Source organism: Canis lupus, chromosome 26, assembly GCF_003254725.2.
Source record: "Canis lupus dingo isolate Sandy chromosome 26, ASM325472v2, whole genome shotgun sequence".
NCBI classification, from domain to species: domain Eukaryota; kingdom Metazoa; phylum Chordata; class Mammalia; order Carnivora; family Canidae; genus Canis; species Canis lupus.
In genome coordinates, this window is record NC_064268.1 from 10398908 (window position 1) to 10426835 (window position 27928).

The 27928-nt window shown below is 43.7% G+C and overlaps 1 protein-coding gene and 1 long non-coding RNA gene across 4 annotated transcripts in view; one reads left to right on the forward strand and one right to left on the reverse strand.

Annotated features, from left to right (window-relative positions):
• The window catches only part of PTPN11 (protein tyrosine phosphatase non-receptor type 11), an 83016-nt gene extending 77957 nt beyond the window's left edge, over positions 1 to 5059 (forward strand). For 2 of the 3 annotated variants that reach the window (XM_025474009.3, XM_025474010.3), the window contains exons 15-16: positions 222 to 319; positions 1023 to 5059. In XM_025474009.3, the coding sequence (XP_025329794.1) occupies positions 222 to 291 (70 nt within the window). In that variant the 3' untranslated portion in view covers positions 292 to 319; positions 1023 to 5059. Of the gene's footprint in view, positions 1 to 221; positions 323 to 1022 lie in introns of those variants that run through there. The other variant, XM_049101680.1, reaches the window with a different exon arrangement.
• A 5775-nt stretch (positions 5060 to 10834) lies between these two features.
• On the reverse strand, positions 10835 to 27909 carry LOC118352412 (uncharacterized). Its single transcript, XR_004809502.2, has 3 exons — positions 27833 to 27909; positions 25791 to 25904; positions 10835 to 11014 (listed from the first exon to the last, which is right to left on the reverse strand). It is a non-coding gene; the product is annotated as an uncharacterized LOC118352412 (long non-coding RNA).
• Between the last annotated feature and the right edge of the window lie 19 nt (positions 27910 to 27928).

Here is a 27928-nt window from a genome sequence, read left to right on the forward strand (position 1 = left end):
AGCTTGGTCAGCATAGTCTGTGTTTTTATTCATGTATTTATTCTTTCTTTCCTTCCTTCCTTCCTTCCTTCCTTCCTTCCTTCCTTCCTCCTTCCTTCCTCCCTCCCTCCCTCCCTCCCTCCCTCCCTCCCTCCCTCCTCCTCCTTCCTTCCTTCCTTCCTTCCTTCCTTCCTTCCTTCCTTCCTTCCTTCCTTCCTTCCTTCCTTCTTTTTCCTTTTCAGAATGAGAGAAGATAATGCTAGAGTCTATGAAAATGTGGGTCTGATGCAGCAGCAGAAAAGTTTCAGATGAGAACACCCACCAAGACTTCAGCACAGATGTAGGTATTTAAATGGATGCACTCACTGGTTGTTACATCATTCGTGGCACATAATTTGTGAGTGTTCTAGTGAAGTGTACCATAACTAAGTTTTACAAACCAGCCTCCTTTTTTTTCTCTTCCTAAACTTTTTCTAAGTTAGATTTATCTTCAAGTTCATTAAGGATTGAAACCAAATACAGAATTCATTCTGTGAGGGGCAAAGCTGGCCCTTACTGTGGAGAGATGGTTGATATGGGTGATGAAGAGCGGGCATCACTGTTCCTTAAATTTGTATTAGAGTTGGGTACCCCAGTCTGTGCTGAGAGGTGATCTATGGGGACCCAGGAAGCAGAGGGATACACAGCCCCAGAGGGTTGGAGTCAGGATGCCCAAATTCTCATCCCCCTGGGCCCTCTGATTGGCTGTGTGACACAAGGCTCTGGCCTCATGGGCCTCCACCCCCTCACCTTCCACACCCCTTCCAGCTCTGTGGCTGGGAACTCTTCTCCCTGGTACGTCTCTTCCCTGTCAGTCACCTTTGTAGACAGTGACTCGGGTTGTGATATATGTTGGAAACTTACAGTTTGAATATTGCATGTTGCAATTCCCATTTTAATGGGTGGTATATTTAGAAGCTTTTAGTCTACTTGAAAATGGTTTAGTGCCTTGAGAAACTTTGAGATGTGTACTCCTTAAAAATTCTAACTTATTTCTTCCCTAGATATGGACCTTTACCCTCTCCCTAAAAAGATCAAGAACAGATGCAAGAAAGAATATGTGAGAATGAATTTGAATTTGGAAAGCTTGTGTTGTGGACCTTTGGAGAAGCAAAATTTGAAACCATTTAAAGACCACTTTATTCTAACTCAACAATACCTGATTACCAATTACTCATTTCCTCAGATAAGAAGAAATCATCTCTACAATGTAGACAGTGTTATATTTTATAGAATTTTATTTTAAATTGAGGAAGCAGTTAATTGTGCTCTATATTTTACAGATGATGGTGATTCAAATTCTACATATATTGGCATTTTCTTTTCCTTTTATAACCTTAAAAATTCAATTATTTTTCTCTTTGTGAGGGATAACGGCACTTTTAAGAGGAAAATGTTCTGGAAAAGGTGACAACATCCTGTGGGAGTGAGAACAGTTTCATTTATCATTGTTTATCCAGTAGTGGATAATTCATTTGATGGCCTCATTTTTTGGCTAAGTGATAATTAAGCCAGTGCTCCAGACCATGAGAAGTCGACTGTCTACCTTTGCATTGCCATTAAAAAATCGTGGGAAAAAAAAGAGTCATGGAAACTTGGGAGAATAGGCGTGTTTTCTTCTTAGCAGATGACCAGTTACCTTCAGCCTGTTGGCTGAGGAGGATGTGGTGGGAAAATGTTTGTCATGTTTTCTTTTCATTTGAGTAATTGTCTTGTATTTAGAAAAAAGAAATGCATCTGTGGAGAACCAACTAGAGTCGTGATTACCGATTGTTGGTGACAAACCACCCCAAAACGCAGTGGCTTGTCCTTTTTTTTCCCCTCCTCACTATTCCTCAGTCTGGGCTGGGCTCAGGTGAGCTGTTTCTGTCCTCTCGCTGGTGTCACCCATTTGGTCAGCAGGTTGGCCAAAGACACTGGGATGGTTGGGCTTTTCTCTGCAGTTCCATGGGCCTCTCCTTCTCCATGTGGCTCCAGTGGCCACGAGAGCACGGTAGCTGGACTGCTTACATGGCAGCTCAGAGCCTGCAGGGTATAAAGCAGGCATGGCCAGGCCTTCTTGAGACTTAAACCCAGAACTTCTACTATCCTCTATTGATTAAAGCCTCACAGGCCCAGCCCAGATTCAGGAAGAGGAGATGGCACAAGGGTGCCAAGTGGAGGTATGATTCACCACAGGGGATGGGGGTGGGGGGCAGAGTAGTAGACTGTCAGAATCAGTGCCACAGGAAAACAGCAATAGTTAGCAAAAGTAGAAGCTGCTAGTGATGTTGGGAAATTGAAGCTGCTTTCAAGAGCTGGTGTAAGCTGGAAGTCAAACAGAGAGGGCCTTCTAGAAGCTCCCTGAACCACTTCTGCTGGCTCTGAGCATATTTTCTGAACCATCCCTTAGGGAAAGTGGTCTCATAAGGATGGATGTGTTTCAGGAGCAGAGCATCTGAAAGCAGAACCACCTGTTGCTGTTGACCCACAGGAGGAGGTGAATGTGGTGCTTTCTCCTTGCCAGTGGTTTCAGGCTGCGGAGAAGAAGGGGCAGTCCAAACAAGGCCGCTAATCAGATTGAATTAGCAGCAGTTCATTTTTGTTTTAATCAAGCCGTAAGATTTGCTACCGTTCTACCTGAAGTGCCTTCTCCAAAGACATCCTCTTTGCCCCATGTGTTGGATCATCCTTCACTGAGTGTGTTTCAGTTAAAGTATCATTGGTTGACATTGTAAAGATCATAAAATGCATGGCAGCTTTGCTGTTAGCTTATGGTCTCCTGATGGCAGATCCTTCTTGATTTGGCTCCCGATCCAGTCCTGGTAGTACTGAGGTCTTTACCTCCCATGAAACCTTGAGGTAGTTTGAAGACTGCCTTCGCTGCCATTTTCACAGACAAAATGCACATTGGTCCCCCTTGCTCCCCCTCCATTGAACCTAGAATTGCTTTAGAACACAGGTATGGCCCAGAGGTAATTACTTTCTGAGAGGAAGGTCAATGACTACTGTCTTCTTGTCAAGCCTGGAAAGAAAGAGATTCCAGTTCAGTATTTGCAGCAAGGATCTTGAATCCTATTCTTTTTCATTCATTGTCACATTGAATTGTTCTTGTTTGCCTTGATTTTTTGTGGTATAGTTTAGACTCTGGACTTGGGGGGCAAAGTCTTTCACCAGCACACAAGGGTTTGATTGTACAAATATATCTGCTACATTAACGTCTCTGCCGGTAGCTTAAGATCAAGTTGTTTTGCGCTTGAAACAGAAATACCTGATCTTGGCTAGCTTTGTTTGTTACAGGACATTGATTTCATTTAGATTTCCCTCCATGAAGCCAGCAAACTATCATGTTATGTGAATTCATGCCAAGATAACATTGTGGGAGTCCCTGGGTTGCTAAGGTTTGTCATGTTTTTGGTGAAAGGTGATTGCAGGTTCTCAGATGAGGTTATTCTCCATGAGATGAAATTAGGAAGAGAGGCCATGAAGATGTGGGGAGCTGGAGGTGCAGGTGTTAAAAAATTGTGGAAATGAAAGTTCCAAAGAGGTGGTTTGTGAGGAGGTCAGAGTGCGTGGGGCCAGAGCAGTCAGTACTTGAATAGGTTGAATCGGGTAACCTGGCAAGTAGGTATGATAGATACAGGGATACAGTCTGCTTCTGGGCTGCTGGTAGACATTAAATTTGCACAATATCCCATAGCTGGTCGAGTATTTTAAAAATTATAAGCATAGGGTTTTATATTTGGGGTGAAGAAATTATCTGGCACATGGTATTGGGGTTTTTTTGTTTTATTGTTTTTTTTTCTTTTTTTTAAAGCCAAATTTCAGAGTCTTAATAGTTTTTTTTACCCCCTTTGGTTAAAAAAAAATAAAAAGACACCTCACCTCCAGTATGTGACCCTCCTGAAAATTATGGTCCTCTCTCCCATTGAATCAGTGACTTTTCAGATGTGGCTAAATGGGGATGAGCAAATTGATGTATGATTTACTTGGTGTTTGTACATTCTTTACGGAGCCTTGTTGTTTTGGAACAGCAAAGATTATCAAGATTATTTTTAGTTTTTTTTTTGTTTTGTTTTGTTTTTACTGGGGCTCTTAAGAACTAATATAACATCCTGGGTTATTTCTAGTTCAGGGAAATGTGGAAAGGTATGCAATTGTGAAGTATTTTGTTGTAGCTTATTAGTCCATAAGGGGAATTTAGGCCGTAGACATAAGGACACACCCAGTGCAGTTTCTGTTTTCTGTTGTTGGGGGGAAAAAGTTTTCTATAGCAAGCACATGGCCTCCCTGATTTCGAGATGCCTTTATTAGGATCTGTATTAGCCCTTAATGTTGTGGAAACCTTTCTCCCTCTTCCTCTTGAAAGATAAGTTCCAAAATACAGTTTATTGTATCTTCCATCATTAAAAAGTTTGTTCTTTTTTTCACTATGGGCAGTTCACACAAGGCAAAAATATTAAACAGTTGATTTTAGTGTGTTATATAACTTTACTGTATATCAAACTAATTTCTACAAGTTTTCATCCTAAACCTCAAATCATGTAATTAATAATTTGCCTGTTTATTTATGACATAATTGTGATTCTTTTATTAATAAAAGCTAATGGAAAAGGATCCTTTATTAAGCTGATGACTAGACCTACATTTAATTTTCCTGCAGTATATGAAGTATTGTACCAGAGTATTAAAAGATATGTAATATTTTATTGATAAATCTATCCTTTAAAAGGAATACATTTTAGGATGTCATCATTTTGATGTGAATCATGTAAATGTTGATAATATGCACTGTTTATTATACATTTAGTGTTTCAAAAGATTCACTTAATTGCCTTTTTGCCCACGTATTATGTAGTCTGTTTGCAATTGTTTTTTAAAAAAATTACATGAAAAGAATAGTTTATGTAGAGAAGCATTAGTGGATGTTGTCTCCCCACCTGTATTTATGGGTGTTAGTTCAACTGCGTTGCTAGTTGCAAAGCCGTATTATCAGAGTAGACGTGTATTTGTAAACTGTATGGGAACTAAAAATTAGGAATAAAACCATTTTCTTATATTATGGTATGTCATCTACTTCATTGGAAATGTCCAGGAAAAACTGAGATTATAGGTCACTCAGCCTCTTATACTGGCCAAATGCTGACATTTAGTGGCTCTTATCTGGAAGTTAAGTCAGAATACAGAATACACGAGTCAGTTCCTCAAGCATTTATTGAGCACCCACTTTATGAATAGCTTCAGGAGACAGGCAGGGAATTCCACTTCCAAGAATTTATGAGTAAGTGACGAATAGGAAATATGTCTGTAAAACATACAGGAAGTGATCAGGAAACATACAAACCGAATGCCAGACACCACCCATGTGCTAGACTCGGGCCAAGCAGTGACTGAGACAGATAGGGGGCCACCCTTGCCACATTGATGTCCTAGGGTGAGCTGGGCCTCACAGGAGTCAGAAGGCAGAAATTCTAACTGGGACACAGCACTGCTTGGAAACAGGTGGCCAAGACACAGCAGGAAAGACCGAGATGAGGATTATGAGGAGGGGCTCTGGGTGTCTATTCCAGGGGAACCTGACTTCCCATAGAAGGAGGGCCTCTGTGCTACCCTGGTGGTTATCCTCTGGGGTCTCAGAGGTGGTACTGCATGCGCTTTCGGCCTGGAGACACCTCATTCCCCATCATCCTTCCTGAGATCCTGAGTTAAATTAGAAGGCACGAAAGAAAGAGACTTCTAGTTCTATAATTCCTACTCACAAGAAAAATCCCCAAGAAAACGTGCAGATTAGGGATCCCTGGGTGGCGCAGCAGTTTGGTGCCTGCCTTTGGCCCAGGGCGCGATCCTGGAGACCTGGGATCGAATCCCACGTCGGGCTCCCGGTGCGTGGAGCCTGCTTCTCTCTCTGCCTGTGTCTCTGCCTCTCTCTCTCTCTCTGTGACTATCATAAAGAAAAAAAAAAAGAAAAAAGAAAAGAAAACGTGCAGATTAGAGACAAAGCAGGTCTCCCATCCAAGGAGATGGGATAACTGGGTGACAGGCAATGAGGAGGGCACTTGATGGGATGAGCACTGGGTGTTATATGTTGACAAATTGAATTTAAATTTAAAAAATTAATAAAAAGATGCAAAGCAGGATGTCTCATGACAAATCAGTTGTGGGCTGATACGGTCATCTTGTCAGTGAAAAGCTTCTGAAGAGAGTTCCTACTCACTGTTGGATCACATTACATGTGTATCCTTTGCAGCTAGCCATTTGCTTTGGCTCCGTGAGACACCACAAAAAGGGATTGTCATGATCTCGAGTGAATGGTTTCACTGCAAGTGCTGTTTTCCCCCCCGGGAACTAGCTAAGCTTCCAAATAACTGAATTTGCAGAATGATAATGAGCCAGAAATAGAGATTTGCTGTTTTATCAATAACAGCAGTTACCAATGAGCTGATATTCTTGTCATTTGAGGTCAGACGATTTAAATCCTGAAGTAACATGATGAAAAATATCAGTACTATACATCTGAAAGGAACTGTATACTCTATGTTGGCTAATTGAATTTGAATTTAAAAATCGCTACTAAATACTTTTTTGTAAGAAAGTGATACTGCACTGTAAAATCTGGTGGCAGTGTATGGACAAAGGAGTTGGGGTGATATTCAATCTTGAAGTCCTCTCTACCTTATAAGACAGCTGTTCTACTGCACTGGCAGGGATTTCGGGTTCAGATTCTCTTCCATTTAGCAAAGATGAAATCCCACCCCCTTTCCACCCAGGGACTAGGCACTGAGGAATGGATGAACAAAATAGTTCTTGCTTTCCAGGAGCTAGGTGTACCCAGGGAGGCAGATAATTATAATTGGACTGGAGTAGACAGTATTCAGAGTATTACTGTAAAGTGAAAGTTACATAGAGGAGTGAATTAGAGAGGAATTAGAATTCAGTGCTGGGGGTCACTTGAGCTTATTCTTGACCAGTGAGGAACCTCTGTGTGTGTGTCTATATGTCTAGATCTCTTTCTAAAAATGAACTGGAAGACAAATAGCTGTTTCTCTGTTCAATTCTTGCATCTCTATCACTGAACAAAGGAGAATAATTCTCTTTATCATGATTCATATGGATGGCCTTTCTAGCACTTTTTGGGCACATTTTTGCAACAAAACAGTACATATTTACATATTTTAGTGTTTCCATTCTCTGTGTATCTATCCATTGCAGTTTTTACTTCAGTTATTGATGTCTAAATTAATATTTTGGGGGCAGCCCCGGTGGCGCAGCGGTTTAGTGCTGCCTGCAGCCCGGGGTGTGATCCTGGAGACCCGGGATCGAGTCCCACATCGGGCTTCCTGCATGGAGCCTGCTTCTCCCTCTGCCTGTGTCTCTGCCTGCGTCACTATGAATAAATAAATAAAATCTTTTTAAAAAAATAAAATAAATTAACATTTTGGGTAATATAGGTCAGTTTTGCTAAGACTTCCTAGTATAATTTAGAGTGTACATTATGGTTTGGAATGAACCATTTCATTCTGAATGTAATCATCACCAAGATCACGTATTTTTTAAAAAAAGATTTTATTTATTTATTCAGGAGAGACACAGGCAGAGGGAGAGAAGCAGGCTCCCTGTGGGCAGCCTGATGAGGAACTCAACCCCCGGGCCCTGGGATCACAACCTGAGCCAGAGGCAGATAACGCACAACCACTGAGGCACCCAGGTGCCCCAAGATCACATTATTTTATTTTATTTTTATTTATTTTTTATTTTTATTTTTATTTTTCTTAAGATCACATTTTTTTTAAAGGGAAAAATCAAATTCATGTAGTAGGAGCAAAGGATTTTTTTCCCCACATTGCGTTTTCATAGAAACTCACAAAGAAAAGTTAAATTACGGTTTAGTTGGGGCGCCTGGCTGGCTCAGTCCAAGGAGCAGGTGAATCTTGATCTCGGGGTCATGAGTTCAAGCCCGTGTTGGGTGTGGAGATTACTTAAATAAATAAAAAACGAAAAAAAATTGCAATTTAGTTTTACAATGGATAAAGTTCCTTTATCAAGAATGATAACATTATGGGATGCCTAGGGTGATGCAGGCAATTAAGCATCCGACTCTTGGGTTCAGTTCAGGTTGTGTTCTCAGGATTGTGAGATCCAGCCCTGTGTCTAGCTCCACCCTCAGTGTGGAGTCTGCTTGAGATTCTCCTCCCTCTGCCTCTCCTGCTTGTGTTCTTTCTCTGATAAATTAAATAAATGAATAAATAGATAAGTAAATAAATCTTTTTTAAAAAAGAGAGAATGATAACATTATATTCAAGCAGGACTATTCATAGAGAATTCAAGCGGTCTAAGCTCCTGAGTTTTCTCAGTGTGGCTGAGTCTTCCAAATGATGGCATTTGAATGTGGCCTCATGGTTCAGTCTTGTGTGCTTGTTTTGTTTTCAAACTATTTCTATTATAGTAAAATACACAAAGCATAAAATTGACCGTTTTAACCATTTTTAAGTGGACAGTGCAGTAGCATCAAGTGCATTCACACTATTGTATGACTATGACCACCGTCCATCTCCAGAACCATTTCATCATCCCAACCAAAACTCTGCACCCATTCACCAATACAACTTTTTTTTTTCCCTAAGATTTTATTTATTTATTCCTGAGAGACACAGAGAGAGAGGCAGAGACACAGAGGGAGAAGCAGGCTCCTCGCAGGGATCCTGATGTGGGACTTGATCCCAGGACTCCAGGATCACGCCCTGAGCCAAAGGCAGATGCTCAACCGCTGAGCCACCCAGGGGTCTCTTTTTTTTTAAAGATTTTATTTATTTATTCATGAGAGACACAGAGGGGGAGAGAGAGAGAGGCAGAGGCACAGGCAGAGGGAGAAGTAGGCTCCATGCAGGAAGCCCGATGCGGGACCTGATCCCAGGTCTCCAGGATGACACCCCGGACTGACAGTGTACGCTAAACCGCTAAGCCACCTGGGCTGCCCTACAGCTGTTTTTAAAGTTATCCCCCTCGGGGGATCCCTGGGTGGCTCAGCGGTTTGGCGCCTGCCTTTGGCCCAGGGCGTGATCCTGGAGTCCGGGGATTAAGTCCCGCATTGGGCTCCCTGCATGGAGCGTGCTTCTCCCTCCTCCTGTGTCTCTGCCTCTCTCTCTCTCTATGTCTATCATAAAATAAATAAATAAATCTTTAAAAACAAATAAAGTTATCCCCCTCCCCGAGGCTTAAGTCTCTTCTGAATTTTGGAATTTTGTGTATTTTTTGAATAGGTAATACATCCACTTAGAACAAAATGTAAAAGGTTCAGTAGAGCACACAGGGAAAAATCTCTCCACATCTTTCTCCCATGGACAGTTTCCCATCATATCCCCAGGACCATGAGCAACTTTGAATACATGTCCCGCCATAAAAGTGCTGGTTCCAGGGGGTCTTACACTTCTTACTAGGGTGGGTAATGCTGAATTGTCCCTCAGTGAGTCTGAACCCACTTTATCTCTAGCAGTCTGTTTCCTCACACCTTTGTCAGATTGACGTGTTTTCGAACCTGCACTCCTGTCCACCCGATGGGTAAAAAATCATAGTTCGATGTAAGTAAGTTTGCATTTGTCACAAGAATGAGGCTGAGCATTTTTTTTTCAAGTGCTTTTGTATGCCTTTCTGTGAACTCTTCAGGTCATTTGACTTTTTTTTTTTCTGTTGAGTTCTGGATCTGTCTTGTCTTGTTTTGCATTTAGAAATAAAGATATGTATATATATACATATATACATATATATATATATTTCAAGATTTTATTTGAGAGAGAGAGAGAATGAATGGTGGGGAAGGGCAGAAGGGGAGAGAGAGAGAGAGAGAGAGAGAGAGAGAGAGAGAGAGAGAGAAGCAGACTCCTTGCTGAGCAGAAAGCCTGACTTGGTGCTCCATCTCAGGACCTGGGGATCATGACCTGAGCCAAAGGCAGATGTTTAACTGACTGAACCACCAGGAGCCCTAAATATATATTTTTAAATTTATTTTATTTTCTCCCCACCCCCAAGGGAATAAAGATATTTAATTATCTGCAACTGATTGAGGTGGCTGGCATTACTGAGTCACCAGGATCAATTTCTGTGAAATACTCTTCTGTAGGTGCATGTGGGATACGCCTGTCTGGGCTGGGAGTTGTGGTTTTGGTCTTGCTGTGATTATAATTCTCAGAGGGGAATTAAGAGACCAGTCCAGGAAACACGTTCTCAGCACTCTCGGGATGCTGGAGTTCTATATATCAGCCACCACATGAGACCCGTCTTAATTATCCCAGCAACTGGATTGAGAATGACTCAGATTTTCTTTCATATTCAAAAGTGCCCAACAATATGCATGCAAGCATGCATCCATTCAACCACTTATTGATAAGTACAATGAGTCAGGCATCAGGCTAGTGCTGGGGGGAATACAAAACAGGTGTCTGTCTTAATGCATGGCTTAAAGGACTTTATGGCCCATTTAGGGGAAGGAGACACACAGGCTAAATACAAGATGAAAAATAAAACAGCTTTGGGTGAGGCCTGGCTCAAGACTAAAGGGGCAGGGGCTCCTGGGTGGCTCAGTGATTGAGCGTCTGCTTTTGGATCATGTCGTGATCCCAGGGGCTTGGGATCGAGTCCAGCATTGGTCTCCCCTGCAGGGAGTCTGCTTTTCCTTCTGCCTATGTCCCTGCCTGTCTCTCTGTGTCTCTCATGAATAAATAAATAAAATCTTAAAAAAAAGACTAAAGGAGTAGAAGGAAATGACCACGCTCCCACTCATTTACTAAGTGACAGTTATGTGTCAGCCACTATTGGAAGGTTTGGACAGATTATTTTTTACCTGTAAGGTCGGTACCATCTCCAGTCTATTTTGCTCACTGCTGTGTGTATCCAGTGCATGGCACCTGATGCTCAGTCGTAGGATGAACGGCCGATCTCGATATTATAGGTGAGTAAACTCAGGATCCAGGACATTAACCGACTTCTCCAAAGTCCCCGTGCTTCCTCATCACCACGCTGAGCCCTGCAGAACCCCGGGAGAGGACAGGAGCCCTAAGGGAGGACATCACACATGGCTGGGGACCTGGGCAGGGGAAGAGTGGGGGACCCAGGAGAGCATCCCTGGAGGGCAGAAAAGCACATGGTTTGGGGGATCAGGCTGGAAGCAGTTGGCTCTGGCTGGAGCAGAGGGAACCTGAAGGCAGGAAGGAGATAACAACTGAAAACCCAAGTGGGGGCCATGATCAAGGAGGCTGGGCTTTTTCATTTTTTGTTTGGGATAGAAGATGGACAACTATTTTTTTAAACAGATTTATGGAGATATAATTCACATTCCATACAATTCACCAATTTAAAATGTACCATTTGGTTTTTCAGTATATTCACAGATATGTACAACTCTACCCACTGTGAACGTTAGAACATTTTCATCATCCCCCAAAGAAACCCTGTTCCCTGTGGCTATCTCCCCAGCCTTCCTATTCCAAAGCATAGACATAATTTTTCTAAATAAAAAGGTTTCATTTAAATAATAAGATTATAGAGAGACTTTTCCCATAAGATTACAGGGAGGACAGGTTCTCTAGAAGTGGAGCCTGTGACGGAGGTTCCCGTGGAAGTGATCTGCAGAAGGAAAGCCCTCAAGAGAGGCAGGAGAGGGCAGGGAAAAAGCTAAGTGCTGTGAGACAGATGGATGGATGGACAAACATGGTTTCGAATGGAGGAAGCTTCAACCCGGCCTGCTGGGGTTGCTGTGAGCTGTGAGCAGTCACTCCCAGTGCTGGGGGCGCTCAAGATTGGGTGGCCATTCTTTGCACCTACTTCACCAGCGGAGGAGATGGCATTACTGCCAGCCAGTTGCTGAGGCCAGAAACATGGGGCTTGCCCACGACTCCTTGTGCTTCACTTTCCACCCTTGGCTTCTCCACCCCACGAGCTGGTTTGGTCCTTCCAAAACGTATACCCCATCGTGTCTTCTCCCTATCTCTACTACTGCCACCCTAATCTAGCCACGGCCGCTTATGCAGGTCAAGGATGCAGGGCAACAGTGTTCCTGGAACCCAGAAAGATCTTAAGTGGCCTCTCCATTTCCAATCATGCTCCACTATTGCCTTTCTCCCCACAAAGGGGTCTTTTAAACACATACATCAGATTCCAATAGTCTTCTGGTCTCTGGTGGTTTCCTGTCCTGCTCAGAATCCAATCCCAATTCCTTACTGGACTTCTGGAGTGGAGAGAACTTCACTGCATAGCACTGTCCTTCATATTTTAGAGTATTTTGTATCCCTGATCCCAAACTGGTAAATGCCAATGGTGCCCATAGTCCATATGGCAACCACAAAACCCCGTACATCACCAAATTCTCCTGGAGGGGGTTAGTACCACCCCTGGTTGAGAAGCTCTGTGTGATTTCCTGGCCTCTGTCCATGCTGGGATCTCCCTACAGCTATACATTCATAGCATCTGGCAAGTGGATTCCAGCTACGGGATATTTGCACATGCTGACCCTCTCCAGGGTCGGGTCTTTGCTGAAATGCTCTCCCTCCAGGTCTTCACATGGCTGGCTTCTTGTCATATATATTTCAGTTCAAATGTCATCTTCCTGAAGATACCCTTATGAACCACCTTAAGGCACTCTCTGTTATGTCACCCTGTCTTGTGTTCAGCCCTATTGCATCAGAATCTGCATTTTTACAAGATCACCAGAGGATGTAGAAACACATTTATAGGTTGTAACATGATGCACTGGAGGATGTCTGGGAGGAGATAAAGGCCACTGGAAATGATACTCAGGCTTGGGTCAGTTCGTGTCTGCAGACATGGATTTCAGAATCACCTGACGTCACAAGAGTAGCCACAAAGAGTAAGAAAAATCCAAAGGTTGGATTTCAAAGAACAAGACAAGCGTCATCCCACACTTGGAAACAGCTTCAGATATTCTTAGATATCACACCTACCAAGATCGAGTTTGTGAAATCCCAAACATATGTGAAATCCATCTAACTATGGGAAGAGAAGGGGGAAATTTTTTAAAGGAAGCAAACTCTAAAATTAAAGTCTGTTCAGGAGGTGACAGATGTCTGGGTCCTGATAGATTTCTAGACTTGTAAAAGCAATTTTTTTCATTTTCATTCATACATGTTTGTTGCTTTCCATATTACCATGTTTTTTTTTTTTCATTAAAATCATTTTCCGTCTTTCTAAAGGGTTGATTACCCCAAGTGTTACATTGTATGAAGTCTTTAGAAATTGCCTAATAGGGGTTCCTGTGTGGCTCAGTTGGTTAGGTGTCTGTCTTCAGCTCAGGTCATGATCTCAGGGTCCTGGGATGGAGCCCCATGTCAGGCTCCCTTTCTCCCTCTCCCTCTGCCCCTCCTCCTCGCTCATTCTCTCTCTCTTTCTCAAGTAAAAAAGAAAAGAAAATACCTAACAAAGTTTTGAGTTATGGACAGAAAAATATCCCTGAGTTTCAGCCACATGAATGATCCTCTAGTCCTGCCCTATTGTGAACTGATTTATCCTGTTTAATACCTTTTCTGCATTTGAAAATGGACTAAATCCTTGCTTGGGACCATATAATTCTCATCTTTAGATTTTAGGTTAAACCATCAGGTTTCTGATAAGGGTAAGTTAGAATAAATACATTTGAATTTTAGGGTCCAAGTGGAGATGGGACATTTCTGTCCTCGGTGTATGGATTTCTTTGGAGAATCAGGGCTTTAGGACAGCACAGGCTTGAGTTTATTTCCTAGCTTTGCCACTTACTAGCTGTGTGATATTGGACAAGTCAGTTAAGGCTTTGATCCTGATGTCTCTTTAGGAAAATGTAAATCATGGTATCTAGTGTGAAGGACTATTGAGAAGTTTATGGCAGTAGGTGCTGTCTCTAGGACATAGTTAGTACATGCTCAATAAACATCTATGTTCTTCCTGTAGGGCTTGGGAATGTCTTGCAGGCCCCTGCCATAGCCTGTTTCTGTGTTATACAAATTTACCAGTTGATGGCACATAGCAGGAAAGATATGAATAAAATTCATGGATTCCATTAGGGTTTACACAGCCCTTCAAAAAAGTAATTGTTGAGTAAAAATCTTTTGCTCTTTTACAGTCAATTAGTATTGCAAATCCTCAACTAGCCTTCCTCCGTGGCACAGAAATGCAAAACTTAATTCAAACACACCTTGGAAGTTCCAACATGGTTTTGTTTTTTGCTAGTGGCTTTTAATCTTGGGAACAGAAATGGGTTGATTGCATCCTCTGCTTTGGAAAAGTGACCAATTGCTTCAATTTGAGGTGGGGGTGATTTGAAAGAGGTGAGTTTGGGGAAGGCAGAGAATAAAGACCCAGTCATGAGTCTTGCCTGTGTGACTTCAGCAAGTAACGTAAGATTTCAGAGCCTCACTGAGAAAGGGGCTGAGAAAGGTTGTAATATACTGCCTGTGCAACTGTGCAGAACCATGAGTTAGCAGGCATTCACAAGAATAGCCATTTGTTTGTAGGAGCAAAGCGATGGAAGATGCCCCAAATGGCCACCTCTGCAGAAGAATGGATGGACTCAGTGGGGTGTTTCCCATCTGCTGATGTCTGATACAGCAGAGGAGAGGAGTGGATCACATTGGGGGGGAGGTGAACCATACAAACCAATAAGCAAGCAAGGTTATTAATTTTTATTACCTACTATAGAAGATCATATAGGATTTTATGTTACATTTATTCTGTTGAACATTTGAGATACTTCCATATGAAACGTTAAACAGATTAACCGAGGTAATAAATGTAACAATCATCCTGTCGGGATCCCTGGGTGGCGCAGCGGTTTGGCGCCTGCCTTTGGCCCAGGGCACCATCCTGGAGACCCGGGATCGAGTCCCACGTCGGGCTCCCGGGGCATGGAGCCTGCTTCTCCCTCTGCGTGTGTCTCTGCCTCTCTCTCTCTCTCTCTCTCTCTCTCTGTGTGACTCTCATAAATAAATAAAAAAATTAAAAAACAAAAAACCAATCATCCTGTCAATAGAAGGGGCATTGCTGCAGCCAGATGCATTCACAGCCAGTAGTTACTGTTTATTGAGTGATTACTATACGCAGGTATTGTGCCAAGTGCTTGACACGTGTTTTCTTTTCTTTTTTTTTTTTGACACGGATTTTCTTTTTTTTTTTTTTTTGACACGCATTTTCTTATTACAATTCACACAACCACCACACCAGAGAGGTGTTCTTTTTGCTTTCATTTTACAGATCAGCAAATTGACGCAGATAGCCAATGCACATTGATTGAATGCTTTGTTATGTGCGAGGCACCGGCGGTACTGTTATTCTTGCATTATCTTATTTCATCTTCCAGTAACCCTGGGCACTACACCAGAAACATGGCTTTCCACTGGGGGTTGGCAAACCTTTTCGGTAGAGGCCCAGATAGTAAATCTCTTACGCTTTGTGGGCCACACGATGCCTGTTAATGACCATTCAGTTCTGTGGTTGGAACAAGACATCGGCCAGAGATAATGCAGGAATGACTAGCGCAGTGTGCCAATAAAACTTTGATAGATGCTGAAGTTTGAATTTCATTTAATTTTCACATGTCATGGGATTACATTTTCCTTCTGATTTTTTTCCAACCATTTAAATTTTATTTTTTATTTATTTTCATGTGTTATGAAAAACCAGGTTGGATCTGGCCAGTGGGTTATAGTTGGCCAAGCATGACTTTAGATGGTCAGTTCCATGAGGGCAGGAACCTGGTTGATTTTACTCAGCATTGTATACTTAGCTGCTGGCACACCATTAGGGACTCAGTACATGTTCGGGGAGTGAATGACTAGAAGACGATATAGCAGATGTCAGATGATGGTGACATTTTCTCTCCCATTTTTGGCAACTGCCCTTGACATAAGTAAGGTGAGCACTTTTTTAGAGGGTGATATTAATAATGTCTGTCCTAGGCAAACCAGGATGCTTGGTTATCCCAATGTTCCCCACTGGGAGATGGTTCTTTACCATAGTGACAGCAGGCCATTGGCTTGTATGTCTCTGTATTTGCACACACACGTGCGTGGATATAAAACAGTTACCGACTTTCCCTCACAATTCTTAATTTGAAATCATTCAAACTTGCAAAAGATGTGCAAGAATAATAGATCAGCACAATAAACAGTCAGATACTTGTCACCCTGATGGAGCCATTTTTGACATTATGTCATGTTTATACTATGTATCTCTTTCTACATTTATATATATCACCTATCATTGTTTATCTAAGAACCAGGTGCAGACAGCATGGCACTTAACCTTCATTACCACAGTGTGCACCCAAAGATACAGATGTAGTGAAATGACAGGGCACGTGCACGCCAATGTTTATAGCAGCAATGTCCACAATAGCCAAACTGTGGAAGGAGCAAAGATGTCCTTCAACAAATGAAGGGATAAAGAAGATATGGTATGTATACAATGGAATATTACTCAGCCATCAGAAAGGATGAATACCTACCATTTACCTCTATATGGATAGAATTGGAGGGTATTATTACTCCAATGTCAGTTGGAGTAAGACAATTATCATATGGTCTCACTCATATATGGAATATAAGAAATAGTGCAATGGACCATAAGGAAAGGAGGGGAAACTGAGTGGGGAAAAATTAGAGAGGAAGACAAACCATAAGAGCCTCCTGACTCTGGGAAACAAACAAAGGGTTGCAGAAGGGGAGGTGGGCAGGGGGATGGGGTGACTGGGTGACGGGCATTGAGGAGGGCATGGGATGTGATAAGCACTGAGTGTTATACTGTATGTTGGCAAACTGAATTTATTTATTTTTATTTTTTAAAAGATTTTATTCATTTATTCATGAGAGACACACACAGAGAGAAAGAGAGAGAGGCAGAGACATAGGCAGAGGGAGAAGCAGGCTCCATGCAGGGAGCCCGACATGGGACTGGATCCTGGGTCTTCAGGATCAGGTCCTGGACTGAAGGAGGAGGTACTAAACCGCTGAGCCACCCGGGGCTGCCCGGCAAACTGAATTTAAATAAAATTTTAAAAATTAAAAAAAAAAAAAAAACAACACTGCAGTGTGCAAATCCTAAGGTCATGGACATCCTTTCTTATAACCATGACATGATGTTCACACTCAGGAAGTTGAACATTGATGCAATACTATCGTCTACCATGCAGTCATTATTTTAATTTCCCCATTTGTCCACAAAATGTGTTTTACAGACTTTTTTTTTTTTTCCTTCCGAATCAGGATCCAACCAAAGATCGTGCTTGGCACTTAGTTGTTCTTTCTATTCAGTCTCTTGGAATTTAGAATCGTCTCCTTGCTTTTTTTTTTTTTTCTTTCCTGGCACTGATATTTGAAAACCATAGGCCATTTGTTCTGTACAAAGTCTTCCAACTTGGATTTGTTTGATTGCTTCTTATGATTAGTTTCAGGTTAAACGTTTTTGGCAAAAATGCCTTGTGGGTGATGTTGTGTTCCCAGTGGGTCCTAGAGGGAGGTGCAATATCCTAGCAATGATGATGTTAACCTAGTTCACGCGGTTAAGGTGATAGATCTGATTTCTCTCCTGTAAAGGAGTCTTTTTGCTTCACAATTAACACCTGCCATTTGTTAACTCAAAAGGAATGCCATTCAAGGGAAGATCCATTGGAGGGTGTAAGCGGGAAAGGACAAACAGGTACAAGGGGTCTGACAGCTTCCAGGTTCTTAGGAGCTTAAGAGTGACTGCATTCAACGGAGAAACACAGCTCACGGCTCCTTGCTTTGTGGCTGTATGTATGCAAAGCAGCGCTGTCACGCAGCAACTGTAGATTTATTGGTTGTGTTAACTCTCCACGATTCGGTGGTTCAGGCGGGCTGCTGGGTGCGACAAATCTTCCTTGGTGGTTGCATCAGTTTTCTTTTTTCTTTTTTTTTTTTTTAATTGGTGTTCAATTTACCAACATACAGAATAACCCCCAGTGCCCGTCACCCAATGCATTAGTTTTCAAATTGTGTAGTTACAAAGATGGGACGTGGCCAGCCTCCCCTCCTCCATATGGTTTTCCCAAGAGCAGCAATGTGGACACGTGCCACTATGTTCCAGGCCACCATTTCTCTAACCTGATTACAATAGTCCCCTAATGCTCCCTCCAACATCTACCCTGCTTGCTTCCTTATCCCAGTCCATTCTCCTTAAGGCAGCCTCCCGTGCTCTTTACAAACTTCAAATTACCAACCCTCTCCTTAAAATTTTGCCTATCGTTCCTTGGATAAAAATCCTTAGAATTATATCTACCCTGGATGGTCTGGTCCTTATCCTTCTCTCAGATCTCATTTTCCTCCACTGGTGCCTGTCTCTGAACCCTAGCTACAATGGCTTTCTTTCTGACAAAAATGCTTCTGCCTCAGAGCCTTTGCATCAGCCTCACTGTTCTTGTACCTGAAACATTCTTTCTTTGTTCTCCTACTAAGGCAACTACTTGTTTTTTTTTTAAAGATTTTATTTATTTACTCATAGAGACAGAGAGAGAGAGAGAGAGAGAGAGAGAGAGAGAGAGAGGTAGAGACACAGGCAGAGGGAGAAGCAGGCTCCATGCAGAGAGCCCGATGTGGGACTCGATCCAGGGTCTCCAGGATCACGCCCTGGGCTGCAGGCGGCGCTAAACCACCAGGGCTACCCTAAGGCAACTACTTGTGTTGTATGCTCACTAAAGATGGATCTAATTTTGGGTATGGCTACATCCAGAAGCTCTAAAAAAGTTACTAAAGATTTATCTCTTGAGTCGGTGTTGGCTTTATTTAGGCTGTTTCTTTCTTCATGGTGACAAGATGGCTACCAGTATATCTCCAGGCTTAACTCCTGCCCCCTAGGCAGCTCCTATGAAGAGAGAGTACCTCTTTCCTAACAGTTCTTATAAAAATTAAGGGATTGGTTTTAATTAGAGCACTATAGGTCATATGTGCATTGCTGAGCCAATCCTTATGGCCAGCGGATGGAATTGGTCATTGGTCAGGCCTGGGCCAGGTGACCGCTCCTTGGCAGGGGGTGAGCCTGGGCTTTTCCCAAGCCTCTTGGATTGAGAGCCAGGGAAGGGTGTTTCCAAAAGAAGAAATAGGTGCTGGGCTGCAAAATAAAAGTTGCCAGTTACTGAGTCACAGGATTTATTTCTTTGAGCCCCTTGTGGGGCTCTCTGCTCAGCAGGGAGTTTGCTTCTCCCTCTCCCTCTGTGCATGCACTCTATCTTTTTACAAAAGATTTTACTTATGTGAGAGACAGACAGAATGAGTGGGGGAAGGGGCAGAAGGACGAGCAGACTCCCCACCTGGCAGGGAGCTGGACTGGGGCTTGATCCCAGGACCTTGAGATTATTCTCCCAACTGAAGTCAGGGGTTTAACGGACTGAGCCACCCAGGTGCCTGAGGTTGTAAGAATTTTAGGCGATAATGCTTCCTGTCCTCTGAATCCATTTTTTTTCTGGACAATAATAAGCATTGTATAAATAAACAAAAGAAAATAACAAAATGAGAGCAAGATTTGGCATGATACTTGGATGTGTGTGACGAAGGAGATAAGGAGCTTGGAGACCTCAAGTCTGGAGTGTGGGTTCCTGCGCCGGCCTACCTGGGACTAAGAATTATGTGGAGGAGGGCCGAGTGGGAAGGAGGAGTAGATAGTTTGTCGCGTTATCCCTTGTGTGTGTGAGTGCGCACCTGCACTTGCGTAGGTGTGTTGCATGCGTGTGTGTGCATATGTGTATGTGTGTACATGCATGTGCACGTGTATGTATGGTGCATATGTGTGCATGCACGTGCATGCCTATGTATGTGGGAAGCAAAATGACTGGTGCTCAGAGACCATTAGCTTCAGTTCCATGTTTCTTAACACCAGGAACCCAGACCCTGAAATAGGGAAAATAATTGGCTTGCCCTCTCATAGCGACCCCTATCTCCTGGTTTTACTACCTCCAGCCTGGCATTTTAATTTTTTTATTTGTTACTTTTTCTTTGTCTAGAGGAATGCACATTTAAATTAATTTTGAAAACTGAAGGAGAATATCGCAGGCAATTTTAGTGGCAAAGAAAATCGAGTTTCCTGAGCCTTAGAGCAACACTGATTGCAATATACCAGTGTTCATAACCTCTGGGAGGTTGCTGAAGTCTTTCCTTTTATGGCTCTTTTTCATAAAGGCAGTTTGGTGAAGATGAAAATACTCAGAGACTTCTGCAAGTCATTTTGTGTAATGGCCATTGACTGCTTCTCACATTTTTCTGGAATTTTCATATAAGCCTTTCTTTACACGTAAGGGCTTTTTATGGCCGATGCCTGAAGATATAAACCCATTTAACAGAGCTAGACTGAGGTTCTCAGTTATTCATGTTGAAGAGAGATTCCAGGAGTCCGTGTCCAAAGCATCTGACAATGACACCTGTATTTATTTGTGTGGTGCTGCTCTCAGCCTTTTCATAGTAATGTTATTGCAAGGAATACCCCGGGGGAGCTTCCTACAGACACTTCCCTTTTCCAAACCAAGGTTATGACTGGACCTACCTTGGTGTTGTTTTTTTGTTTTTTAAAGATTTTATTTATTTGTTCATGAGAGACACACAGAGAGAGGTGGAGACATAGGCAGAAGGAGAAGCAGGCTCCCTGCAGGGAGCCCGATGCGGAACTCCATCCCAGGACCCCAGGATCACGCCCTGGGCCGAAGGCAGAGGCTTAACCACTGAGCCACCCAGGAGCCCTATCCTGGTGGTTCTTATTATGATTGCAAGATGCCCATCAGCAGTAACCATTAGGAAACTTTAAAGGAAAGCAGCTTATTACTTATAACCCCCAGAGCACACAAGGTGAGCTAGGCACCACAAAGCAAGGGAGAGGGTAGGTAAAGGGAGAGGTTTGAGGAATGAGAGAGAGAGAGAGAGAGAGAGAGATTGATTCTGCTTTTTGGGGTTCGAGAGTGGGTCCTTGAGAATGGGTCCTAGGGTTTCTTGGGCTCTCTCTTTACTGATGAATTTGAAATATAAGAGTGGGAATGCAAAGTGCCCAAAGAGGAAAAAAAAAAAAAAAAGTGGCCCAAATGGGCAATTATGGAAATCAACCAAAATCTCTAAAACAGAGGCATCTCAGTGGGGGAAGGCTGGCTCTTTATTTAGTCGGGGTGGCTGACCGTGTGTTTATCAAGATAGCCCTGGATGCTTCTCTGAAATGGATGCCTCTGGAAGTGGATGTCTCTGCAACGCAAGCTGAAGTCAAACACTTGGTGACACCAAGAACAGCTGCTGTTGGCGCTTACACTACAGTATGAATTTGCTTGTGTCCTGGGGCAGGTCTCTTCCATCTCCTGGACCTGTTTGCCCCTGTAATTGGAGGGGGAAACCAGAGTGGAATGCAGGGTAGAGTACAAAGGATGATTGTTTTTGTTTGTTTGTTTGTTTTTTTATACAAAGGATGATGGTAGTTGATACAAGGACAGGGCTTTAAATCACTTGGTTAAGGTGATCTACTTTGTTCAGATCTCTTTCAGTCTCTGATGGATTACCCCATGAAGAAAAATTCAGCTTTGTGCCACTATGGCTTTCATGCCTGGTGCTTGCTAATTTCTCTTTCCAACAAAGAGAATTTCATAATTTTTTTTATTTTGAATTTATGTTTTCCCTTTACCTTCTTTCTATGTAGCCTTCTTTCTAGTTTTCCATTTCCAACAAGAGCAGCCACCACCGGGCAGCCCCAGTGGCGCAGCGGTTTAGCGCCGCCTACAGCCCAGGGTGTGATCCTGGGGACCTGGGATCGAGTTCTGCATCGGGCTCCCTGCATGGAGCCTGCTTCTCCCTCTGCCTGTGTCTCTGCCTCTCTCTCTCTCTCTCTCTCTCTCTCTCTGTGTTTCTCATGAATAAATAAATAAATCTTAAAAAAAAAAAAAAAGAGCAGCCACCACCACTTAAACCGTGCTTATTCTGGGCAATTTTCTAAAGGTTTTGCATTCATTTCATTCTCTTAAAAGATACTATTATTATTTCCACTTTATGGATGAAAAAACCAAATCACAGAATGGTGAAAGTAGTACTTGCCCAAGGTCACACAGCTAGTAGGGACCAAAGGCAGGATTTGAAAAGCAGAAAGTCTGCTTCCAGAGTTCTGGAACCCTTCTGCTTTGCTGAGGCATGAAATAATATTTCCTTTTAAAACATATTCAAGGGGCACCTGGGTGGTTCAGGTGGTTAAGCATCTGCCTTTGGCTCAGGTCATGATCTCAGGGTCCTGGGATCAAACCCTCTGTTGGGCTCCCTGCTCAGCAGAGAGTCTGCTTCTCCCTCTGTGTCCCTCTCCCTGCTCATGCTCTCTCTCTCTTTCAAATAAATATTTTAAAAAATGTATTCAAGAAAAAGGGGAGTGCTGGATGAGTGTCAATCTCAAAGAAAACATTAAATAAATAATAAAAGCATGCACGATGGGGATATGACAAAATTGTGACCAATTGTGACTTCAGCTTTGAGTCACCGAACTGTGGGAAATGCTGGATACTGTAGAAATCTGAAATTCTGTACGTGAGGAAAATGCCTGCATTAGGCACAAGAAGAAGCCAGATGGGGGCTCCTGAGTCTATTCTAAGCCACAGCACTGGTAGCTTCCAGAATTGCTTGTCTAAGATGAGAAATGTCTTCCTCACATGGCCACGGAGCTGGGTGACTCCCTTGAGGGTGCCAGGCATGCCGGACTCCTTCCATCTGACCTTGCTCCAGGCTGAGGACCAGTGTCCTTTTGTTGAGGTGCCAGCTGCCTCTTGAAGGTGGTTTTATTTTTATTTTTATTTTTTTTGAAGGTGGTTTTAATGTACTGTCCATGCACGAGTGTGGGCGTGCTGGCCGACCTTTGGCCAGTGTAATTAATGGGCATTTGGTACAGCACAGTCACCTCACGTCCCCTTGGGCGGCGCAGACGAGGGGAGGAGACTTCCTGCAGCCTCGGGGACTGTGGGCAGGTCACCTCGCCTTCCAAGTCCTCCCACCTCCCTCTGCTTTGCAAACAAACCCTGCCTCAGATCCGCACGGGGACTCCTAGCCTAACCCTGACCCCTACCCTCTTGCTTACCTTACCCTTAACTCCTAACCTAACCTTAACACAATCCTTACCTGATCTGCTATTTCTCCCCTTTATCCACCCGCTCGGCCACTTACCCCCCAACCCCTAGCCCCCTGCTTTATTGAGGCATACCTGACAAATAAAAATTGTCCATATTTGGGCACCTGGGCGGCTCAGTGGTTGAGCGTCTGCCTACCACTCAGGGCATGATCCTGGGGTCCTGGGATCGAGTCCCATATTGGGCTCCTTGCAAGGAGCCTGCTTCTCCCTCTGCCTGTGTCTCTGCCTCTCTCTGTGTGTCTCTCATGAATAAATTAAAAAAAAAAACCTTTAAAAAATTATCCATATTTAACATGTGCACTGTGATGATTTGACATATGTATATACTGTGAAGTGATGGTATATTAGCCAGTAATTAGCACACTTGTCACATGTTACCATTTCCAGCCACCCATTTATTCATTTACTCATTCGTTTATTTTTTTCATCCATGTCAGCTAGGTTCCCGTGGGAAAGAGACAGCACACTTTAACTGAGCAGTTGGGGAGAGTTTGGTACAAAGACTGTTGATAATGAGGTAGGTGCAAAGAAGGGATCTCAAGGGTATATCGAAGAACTGAGGAGCTAGCAGAGCAAGGAGCTGTTACCACCGCTGGGGCAGAGGGAGGGAAGGGGGTGGGGGGCACCCAGAGACTGGTGGCGCTGTGGTGGAGGGGCTGCTGACGGGAGCTCCTGATAAGTCATGAAGTGTGTGGTGGTTATCACAGCAGAGGAGGCCAGGAGGGAAACAGCCCGCCTCTCCTTCCTCTCCTGCCTTGGGAGCTCCTCCTAGACCACTGGGTATGCCTCCATGAGGTAGAGATCAAATGGCCCCAGGTGGTGTGCATCAGTATATAGCTGCTGTTACAGTAGAGAGGAAAGTGAAATGTATATTTTACTCAAGGCCCTTTCAAAAGAGGAAGAACAAAAGTTGAGAGGGCTTTGTCTTAGAAGCAGATGAAGAATGAACATTTTTCTTTGTGGAAATAATGGTCTTCCTAGAGGTTTAGTGTGGCTGGGACAAAGAATACAATCTAAGACATCGTCAGGAGGCAAAGCCATCTGATTTTGCTGTATAATATGTTTGGCTTCCGTAAGGCAGAACTCACTGTACTCGCTGTTAATTTGCTCTCATTGAGGCCCAGAGAGGGCAAGTGGTTTGCTCAAGGACACACAGCATGTTTGTCAATGCTGAGCTGGGGCTGGAACTCATCATCTGTGAAACTGTCTTCCATCGCTCCCTGCCTCTTGGGACAAGTCCTCACAGTCCCTGGAAGGACATGTGGTGTTGTTTTTTTTTTTTTTAAATTTTTATTTATTTATGATAGTCACACACAGAGAGAGAGAGAGGCAGAGACACAGGCAGAGGGAGAAGCAGGCTCCATGCACCGGGAGCCCGACGTGGGACTCGATCCCGGGTCTCCAGGATCGCGCCCTGGGCCAAAGGCAGGCGCCAAACCGCTGCGCCACCCAGGGATCCCTGTGGTGTTGTTTTTTAATCTCCCCAGCTGCATTTCATCTTTTCCAGGTGTTAATGGCACTTCCCATCATGCAATGCTCCAGACAAATGCTGGGTTGTCTTCCTTGCCCTTTGCCATCTCAGAGAGGTCAAAACATGATGGTTTCATTATCTGCCCCTGAAAGCAAATTTTCATTCCAGCCACCTCTTCCACAAGCAGCTTGGTCAGATCTTAACCCGTCATCCCTCCCCCTCCTTTGGCTCCAAATCCCAACTTTCTTTTTTTTTTTTTAAAGATTTTATTTATTTATTCATGATAGTCACACACAGAGAGAGAGAGGCAGAGACATAGGCAGAGGGAGAAGCAGGCTCCATGCAGGGAGCCCGAGGTGGGATTCGATCCCGGGTCTCCAGGATCGCGCCCTGGGCCAAAGGCAGGCGCCAAACCGCTGCGCCACCCAGGGATCCCCCAACTTTCTTTTTTTTTTTTTTTTTCCAACTTTCTTATTTGTCAGGGAAGATGTCATGTGTTCAAGGCTCCTAGGTTGTTAAACCTTGGATTGATAAAATCTTGGAATCTTCTCTCTTTTATTCCCTCTGTCCAAGTAGTTTTGAACTTCTTTGGCTTTGGCTTTGGCAGTGTGGACTAGTGGTTAAAAAAAAAAAAAAAAGTGCAGGGGGTGGGGAATGTTGGCCTAGGATAGACCTGGGTTCAGATCCTAACTCTCCTGCTTTCCATCTATGAGACATGCATCAAACCTCAGTTCCAAGTGTCATGCTGATCTCACTTCAGCAGAGGACACATGGCCCTAGATGCTGGGGGTTGGAAGGCCTCTCTGTTCATGCCTTCAAGGATCCCTCGGCTGCAGAGCCACCTGGCTCGTGTCCCCTTCCAGGCCAGCCTACAGTTTAAGACCCATCAAGAAGGAACATGAAGGCCCAGCCATCTGGACCCACTGGGAACATCACCACATTAGTTCCCTGACTCCCTCTAGGGTAGGCTGAGGATGTGGTTGTGCCTCGGCTTCCCCTCGGCCCACTCCTGCTTCCTCCCACAGGGATTGATCCCAAGGATCCTCCTTCATAAGTAGCCAGTATGCTAGACTGTGTCTCAGAGTAGGATTTCTGGGAACTTCAACCTAGGACAGTGTCTGGTCATCACATTTCCTCCTGACAGACTGACCCTGGGACCTTGACCATGTCTCTTCACTCCTATCTGTAAGATGGGGATCATGCCTACCTTTCACTGTGGTTGTGTGGATCACATGCAATCGTACTTGGGAAAGGCCTGGGGCACACAGCCTTCTTCTCCTCCTTGGGTGAATGACTGTTCTTTGGGCCTCGGTTTCACATTCTGTCAAAGGAAGGGGTGGCATTGGATCAGTGGTTTCCACAGTTGGATGCACATCAGGATCACTGAGGCAGCTTGTTCAGGTCCAAATTCATGGAAACAGTGCTGGCACAGAACAGAGAATCAATCAAATCTTGAATAAATGAATGAATGAATACTTCTTAATTACTGAGGGCCTTTGAAAACACTTCATCCTTTAAAACATTTCCACTCTTATTTCTACATATGATCTGTACTCTGGCTGAAGAAAAGGTTCACCAGATTTCAGAGGAATTTGAACTCATGAAGTGATAGTCAGAGACCTGGCAGTGTGGCCTGCAGAAGGGGCCCCAGATTCTGAATTGGTCAGAAGATCTGTGTTCTGAGACACCTGGGTGGCTCAGTGATTGAGCGTCTGCCTTTGGCTCAGGTCTTGATCCCTCTTTACTAGGTACCAGGCATGGTGCAAAGTGTTGGGAATTTGGCCCTGAACAAGAAAGACACAGTTCCTGCCAGGCAGGAGTTTATAATAACTTGGTGGTGGTGGCGGAGAGTAAACAAGAAAATAAGCAAAGACACAAATAAGTATATAATTGCATTTCATGAAAGAAAGAATGGTAGGGGCTAGGAAGAGCAGCTATGTGTGTCTAGCAGTGAATAATTAGAGAATATTTAAGGAACATTGGGTTGGAGGTCAGGGAAGGGGCCCGTATGAGGGGGGACATTTAGGATAAAGCCTGAAGTGAGAGAAAGAGGTAGCCAGTCAGAAAGCAGGGAGAAGAGCATTTCTGGCAGAGGAAGCAGCACAGACTAAGGTCCTAGGGTAGAAGGAGTCGTGCATATTGTAGGAGTTAATGGCATGATAGCAGAGGGTGAGGGAGGAGACCAATAGCCTAGGAAGACTCGGGGGATGAGAAAGGGGTCCAGTCATGATGGAGACATAGACTTCAGTGTGATGTCTGGAATGGAAAGCCACTAAAAGGCTTTAGGCAAGTGAACATCCCAATCGGATTTCCTTAAAAAACAAAAACAAAAACAAAACAACAACAACAAAAAGCCATGGCAAAGGAATGGAGTTCTTATTAGTGGTATCAGCATCCATGGTAATAATGGTGGTCTCTTTTCTATCAAATGTTCTGTTCTTTCCCCATTTACCCTGAAAGCTATTTTTGGGGGGAGGGGCGGTTTGTCTCATCTTTACAAGACATGCTGCTGGGAGGGAATTCCATCCTTCTCAGTCTTCAGGAATATCTGGAGCTGCTGTTACAAGTAGTTTTGATCTATAGCCACAACATCCGAGGGGTTCATTTCCTATGATTTTCGAGGGGAATGACTCATTCTTTTGCATATTTTAAGCGAGAGATGGATGCACGGGCAAACAATGTTCCAGGACCCAACCTGCCAGAGACTATCCCCGGGTTCCAGTGCCCTCTAGCCATTCTGCTTTGTGTCCAGATTCTCTCTCTGCCCACCTCCTGGGCCACCCCACATGGTGGTTTGCCACCAGTCAAGCAGCCAGTCCAGCCCAATGTTTGCATAGTTTGAATAATAATTTTGCATAATAGAGGCTCTCATTTAAATGATGTAAATTTCCTCAGTCCTCTCTCCAGATTAGTATTAATCCATTCAGCGAGATCACTTTTAGGGAATGAGAAATATTTACAAAAGACGGCGAATCAAGTGCACAGGCTTTGAGGATTTTCTAGTGAAAATTTTAAAAAGTTTTTTTTGTTGTTTTGTTTGATATATTTGAGGGTAGAGGTTGGAGCTGAAGGCACAACCTTTTAATGCAACTCAGCGATTTTCATGCACAATTTCCCTGAGTCAGTTAAGGTAGGGGGAAGAGGGAATGGGGGATGGGACCTAAGAGTTGGTCCTAGGGGAGGGAGGGAGGAGGACATTGGGAAGCAGTGGGTCCAGTTCTCTCTCTGGATTCCTCTTGTGAGATGTACCTGAGGATGCTCTCCTGCTCTCTCCTTCCTCCCTCTGTAAATCCTCTGTGTCTTCTGTGCGAGCCTGGTATGTATTTACTTCCTTGTCTAACAGGA